The sequence below is a fragment of the Photinus pyralis genome, unplaced genomic scaffold (genome assembly GCF_008802855.1).
Source record: "Photinus pyralis isolate 1611_PpyrPB1 unplaced genomic scaffold, Ppyr1.3 Ppyr1.4_LG3b, whole genome shotgun sequence".
NCBI classification, from domain to species: domain Eukaryota; kingdom Metazoa; phylum Arthropoda; class Insecta; order Coleoptera; family Lampyridae; genus Photinus; species Photinus pyralis.
This window is the reverse complement of record NW_022170510.1, coordinates 11,848,316-11,854,858: the sequence shown is the minus strand read 5'-3', so window position 1 is coordinate 11,854,858 and position 6,543 is coordinate 11,848,316. Positions and strand designations below refer to the sequence as shown.

General features: G+C 35.9%; 2 protein-coding genes across 2 annotated transcripts; both read left to right on the top strand.

The window, feature by feature from the left end:
• Positions 1-2,536: 2,536 nt before the first annotated feature.
• On the top strand, positions 2,537-3,384 carry LOC116167264 (GS homeobox 1-like). Its single transcript, XM_031482582.1, has one exon. The coding sequence runs from the start codon at positions 2,537-2,539 to the stop codon at positions 3,308-3,310; it is 774 nt and encodes a 257-aa protein (XP_031338442.1). The 3' UTR covers positions 3,311-3,384.
• Positions 3,385-5,164: 1,780 nt separating this feature from the next.
• On the top strand, positions 5,165-6,136 carry LOC116166367. Its single transcript, XM_031481321.1, has 2 exons — positions 5,165-5,865; positions 5,918-6,136. The coding sequence occupies exons 1-2, from the start codon at positions 5,452-5,454 to the stop codon at positions 6,134-6,136; spliced, it is 633 nt and encodes a 210-aa protein (XP_031337181.1). The 5' UTR covers positions 5,165-5,451.
• The last annotated feature ends 407 nt before the right edge of the window (positions 6,137-6,543 follow it).

The following is a 6,543-nucleotide window of genomic DNA, read 5'->3' as shown; positions in this document are numbered from 1 at the left end:
ACAGCTTTATTTTATTTTATTGGCGGACAATTGATTTAATAAACCTGTACCCTCATCAATAGCAGTATACCTGCTAACTCAAATAATGATAATTGTCTATGCGGGAAAAACAACATTTAGTTATAATACTTAATAGGATAGCCCAATTGTTTCTAGGTATAGGTACAGTGCCTCAATTTAGAACAGTGGATACAACCGGGTATCTCGTTTTTGATTGGTCGTACGTTCCGGTCGCCATATTGGGGCTAAAATGCTATACTTTGTTTAGTATATGAGTTTACACTTTTCTTTGTGGTCTTGCGAAATTCTGTGAATAAAGGTGCTGCTTAAGGTAAAATGTATATTGTGGACATATGACATCAAAATATGTACAGTTACTGTAGGTATATAGGTACTTCCTATATTTACCACGCAGTTAAGACCATAAAACTAAGATTTTACAAAATAACTTGGACAGATTACATATCTCTAAGTATTTAAGTAACAAGGAATTCAGTGAGACTTTCCTACCTAGTTACATGACCAGATACATTTTATGAAAGCTAATATTTTTTAGCTGCCGAAAATCCTTAAAATACGTATCATTCGAGGCATCATTTCATTATGTTTCGTGATTAGTAGATAAATAAGGAACGTCATTATTATTTGTCATGCCTTCGTGCTTCGTGGTGCCTCTACACCATTTTTGGATTGTGTGGAGAGACCAAACGAGACTAGACGAGATGAGACGAGACGAGACGAGAGTGAACCAGGCCGAGACGAGACTTTGAGTTGGTCTCGTCTCGAGGGCACGAGACGAGACGAGACCTTCGAAAGTTCCGTCTCGCGGCAACACTACTTTAACTAAAACGGTAAAATCAGAGTCTGTAGGTAAAATTAGCAATAAAAGCAAAAGTGTATCTACATAATTTATTACAGAAAAAATAGGGAACAGTTGCAGGTGTAGTATAAAAAGGATTGTTTTCAATCATTTTTATTTGTATTTTCATTCGTTTTACGAGTTTTTACGTTAAAGACGATTTCATATTACAATATAAGGGCGATAGTTACAATTAGTAACCGTGTTCCTGAAACTATTCATTGATGCGGAGTGGAACATTTCATATTGTAGACGTGATCTCGTAAAATTTAACGTAAACAATTTAAGAAGAAGAGTGTGAAGTATGAATAATATAAAAGTATGTAGAGGATTGAGAGGACATTAACTTGAACGATGAGGACTCGGTTGATCAGTAGGTAATTTTAACTAAATATGAATGTTTTATCAAAGAATCACAAGTTTGCGACATAACGTATATTGAGTCCGTTAAGCAGAAGAGGTAGTTACAATCTCAGGTGGATGATTTAGTATTTATAGATTCTAAAGGAGGAAGCTACGAATGAACTCGGAAAGCAATACAAGATTTGGTTTGTATTGTAAAAAGCTGATGGAATTAAAAGTTGCGAAATCGTTTGGCGAGCTCTTCTTTTACAATGTGCTTATTAGGGGTTCTGCAAATAAAAAAAACAGTTTCGCGTTTTACCGCACGTTCGAGTGCGAGAGACTTATGAACTCGTTTGCATTCATTTGTGCGCTGCGGCACGAAAGTTATTGTGCGAAAATTATACCAGGGCATTTAAAACAGTAGCAAACCTACATTTTCTTTTACTACCGTGTGCATGATTACCATTTTTATATGCAAAGTGGCGGGATTTACTGGCACCTTGAATAAATGTATATAGTCAGAAGTTTCTGTTTAAGATTAATTAACTCTCTTTTGGGCAGTGTGCCCTAGTGATGTAAAAGGAATTCTCATTTTATTAAAGTGCATTGTTAAATAACATCCGGACTCCACCCCTATCTAATGCACGAAGGGTTTTGTTACGAATCCACCAATAGGGCAACCGTCTTAAAGGGTTGTACCCCTTGAATCACTAGCAATTATTTTTATACACGTCCGTTATAATAACATTAAAACTGTTGAAAGGCAATTCAACTGTGTTCATATTGTATTTGATAGGCCATTATGAATATATGAATATGAAATGAATTGAAACATTTTTTATACAGTTAAAAGGTTTATGGTTTTAACCGCATTTATTACTATCAATCCGAAGGTGATTTAAAAATTTTGCCAATACAATAGTTGGCGTTTTTATTATTTGAAAGAGCGTTTCTCTAACATGGGTAGGTAGGTATTTTCCCATAACGAAGGGTTTAGTTACAATCAGTGCAATGTACACCTTAAAATGTAAGTGGAGCAAGCGAAATCATAATTTATTGTGACATTGAATTGAAAAAAAAGGAGACAGGCCAATGTTTGAGTAGTATGAGATTAGGTAGCAAGTAATTTATTTGCTTGACGACTTAGGGAGTATTAGCAGGGTTGTAGGACATTGTTGGGCAGACCAAGGCGGGGCTCTTAACAATACAATAACAACCCGCCGGGATGAATTTGGCATGTAATAAAAGAGGGGGCATATATATTTGAATTTTTAGTTTTATTCAATCAGTAGGGTGTCTGCTGCCGTACCCGTGTTTGTGAAATTAATAAAAATGTCAAGATCATTTTTAGTGGATTCACTCATAAGCAATACGCCTAAAGACTTTAGTGCCAATAATAAACATTATATCTCGGAACCAACACGTCCAGCTCTTCCTTACCCGTCAAGTTATATTAGCAGTTACTTATTTTCACTCAGTCTTGCACAACAACACCATCACATGCATTTAAATAATGGTTTAGTGAGTCCACCGTTTGGTCACCACAAGACTCCAATTCGTCCAATAGCATCAGTACCGCGTGGTTCTCAAGAATCCGTAATAAGACAGTGCTCCATTTCACCTCAAAGGTACTCTGATGTACCTCAATCACGGAAGTTATCATCGCCATGTGCAAGTCCTCATGTTAGTCCTACTGAAGTATCGGAAAGTCGCCAATCAACACCATCACCGCCACCCGACAATCATGATTATAACAGCAAGGAATCGTCCAGCACCAAACGGATTAGAACCGCATTTACAAGCACACAGTTATTGGAGCTGGAACGGGAATTTGCGTCCAACATGTACTTGTCCAGGTTAAGGAGAATAGAAATCGCAACTTGCTTGAGGTTATCCGAAAAGCAAGTGAAAATCTGGTTTCAAAATCGTCGCGTAAAATATAAAAAGGAAGAGTTACCGGGAATGGTAAATGGAACACCACCCACGCCGAAGTGTTTCTGCCTTAGAACTTGCAGCAGCACCAGAAAGTCCAAAAATTCAGGTTCCACATGCAGCGACATGGACATAGACGTGATGCACACAGACGACGAATTGGTTCATAATTAAGTAAGCGAGAAAGAAGTATACCTAGTGTTACAGATAATATTTTATAGTTTAATACCAAAGTTTAATAAGATCAAATGTACATATGAATCTATTTTTCTAATAAATTATTTTAAAGTAGCAATGCCGGAGGGAATTTCTTGTGAATGAAGCGGCACTCCTTTTGGCAATCGAAAAGCGGTTTCGACAAAGCTTTCATTCAAGGTGTCAAAGATAAAGTCAGGTTACTTACAAATGGTATCCAAATTTGAAATGTATTAGTACAAATGGTTTTTGTGCTAGTGCTTTCTGCAGCACAGGTAGAAATCGAGTTATGAATGAGTTTACAAAGCTTTTTAAGTGTCAATAGCATTTTATTCAATATAATGGAAAACAACGCGCTTGAGATTCCATTGTGCATTGTGAGTTAGGATCGGCAAAGTAGCTACGATGCGTTAACAGAGAAGCAGATTTTTATTGCAAATCTCATGCCTTTCAATTAAGACATTCCCAATCCCTACCCATTTTGTTTCCCTACATTTTATTGGTAAATCTTTGCATCAAGCAATACTCAATTCCATTAGATTTTTTAATACTGTCGTGCAATCGTCACTAATATATTATACATGGATTTATCTCTTTACCTAACTGCCATAGCGTATTTTAATTTACCCGCATCTCACAACATTATGTTGTACCTATTGGGTTGTCCAATTTCATATTACTAGTATAGGCACAGATTGTGGTATAGATGAGTGCTTTTGAGTTCTGCTGAGATCGTATCCAAAGATACGGTTCTGCTTTATTTCTGACTAGGACTTTCACACAACATTTTTGAGGGTTCTTATTCAACGCTCCTACGCATAGGACTTGCAGCACCGGAAGAAGCGAAAGTATCTCCAACATATTAATACAGTAAGTTGTACTTTGGAATTGCCTGTTAAACATTTACGTAACCGTTTATAAAGTGACCGATTTTGCTTAATGCGTTCGCACCTTTCACAGAAACTCGGAATTAAACAAAAAATAAGGTATTTGTTTAGGAAAAGTAAAATATTCGGAAAAGTGAATCAGTAACTCTTTCATATGTCAAAATTAGACAACATAGCTATTTATACAATAAGTTCCGAAATGAGTGTCTTCGCGACGTGAAAATTGTCCAACGAGGCAAAGCCGAGTTGGACAACACTTCTAGTGATTGAAAAACATCGTTTCGTAACGAATTATATACAAGATTTTTTGTGAAAGCGGAGAATTTGATAATTTTATTAGTATTTTTAAACATTTTGAACAGTAGGCAGGCAATCTGATTGTAAGGCAATGTTTAAATGCATTATTTAATGCCAAGTGTGACGTTAAGGTTGAACGTAGCGTGTTGTCGTCTTTCCCGCAAAGTTTTGCGAAAAAATTACTTCAAATGAGTGATATTGACGAGTCTTTGGATATTGAACAAGCTGCTGAAGCTGCACTATCCACGTTAGTACCCGAAAAATCGAAACATTTATACGAAAAGACCAACGACAAAATTGATTTTAAAGTTTCATTTTTATTTTTAAGCACTAGTGCCTAAAACTTTCACATTTACGCACTAATGCCTAAAAGAGTGTCATTTCGAAATTCTAATCAATATCAAAATTTGTCAATTTCGAAACGCTTTCACAAAATAGTTATTTATATAACAAGAGCGCGAAGTTCAATTTCGCGCATTGAGACTGAAGGTATTTTGACGAGGCGAAGCCGAGTTAAAATATCAGTCAAATGCGCGAAATAACTTCGCGCTAGCGTTATACACAATATTTTTTCTACAACTGAACCGATTGTTAATTAAATTGCTGTTTAAGTTCAACTTTGTCCCGTGCGCGAAATACTTTTTTCTACTTCCATTCGTGAAATGAAATTTCACATATCGATATTAATGTGTAAAGCGAAATATTTAATACCGATGCGTGAAATGCAATGCAATTGTTATGGGATTTATTTCACGCATCGCTGCCATAAGAGCGTACACACTTTTCGACATCGGCATTGTTATGGCGTAGTGTGCTTTGGCTGCAATTCTGACGTTTTGTTATTAGACGCTAGATTTACTACTGTCAATCGTAAGTTCATTATTGTAGCTTTAAGAGACATTTTCAGCACATTAATCTATAAAATTTAGCAGCTATATGATGGATACCGATTTGCCAGGCACCCCGCCTAAAATCACGGCTATAGCCAACCAAGCGAGCACCGCCCTACTACCAGTTAAGTCTTTCACCATATATGAGAACACGTACCAGAAATTTATGGAATGGAGGCATCAAAATAACATTCATTCTTTCTCCGAGAATGTTATTTTAACTTACTTATCTGAGTTATCAAAAAACTTTAAATCTTCAACACTTTGGAGTAGTTATTCGATGTTGAAGAGTACTCTCAGTGTCAAGCAAAACATAAATATTGGTGAATATCCTAAAGTACGCGCCTATTTAAAAAGAAAAAATGAAGGATACAGTCCAAAAAAGTCAAGAGTTTTGGAAAAAGAACAAATTTTGAAGTTTATAAAGGAGGCACCTGATGAAACATTTTTACTGGCTAAAGTAAGTTGTTATAAATGAATCTTTAAATGTGTACTTGTTATGTTTCGTCTAGGTCATTTTAGTATTTGGATTGGCTGGTGCTCTCAGAAGAGATGAAATTTACAAACTAAAGACAACCGACATCCAAGATATGGGAAATATCCTTATAGTGCATGTCCATGACACCAAGAACAAGATTTCAAGGAAATTCACCGTAACTGAACACTTGGAATTATATAAAAAATATGCGTCACTTCGTCCACAAAACTATCCCGAAACCAAAGAAAATTAACCAATGTTTAATTTGTCTGTGATGTTAGTTCAATAAAAAGTTACTTTGTTATATGTATGGTCGTAGAAAAAGTATAGTGTGTAACACGTGCGTGAAGGATTTTGTACACTCTCGTGGTTTGGTTTGCAGCACTCCACGCTCGTGTACAAAATCTCACTTCACGCACTTATTGCACTATTATATAACGATTTCGCGCACGTTGTCAAGAGCAACCTTACTTATTAATTAACCGATTAAAAATCTAGTACTTCGCGTTTCGAAATCCGTCAGAAAATGACAGGGTTTTTTGACAGTTGTAGAAAAATACTTTATTAATTAATGCGCTCCTTTTCATTTCATTTATGCCAACATATTTTTAGGTTGTGGGTTGGACATTTCAATATTTAATTTTGAAATGTCTTGATAAC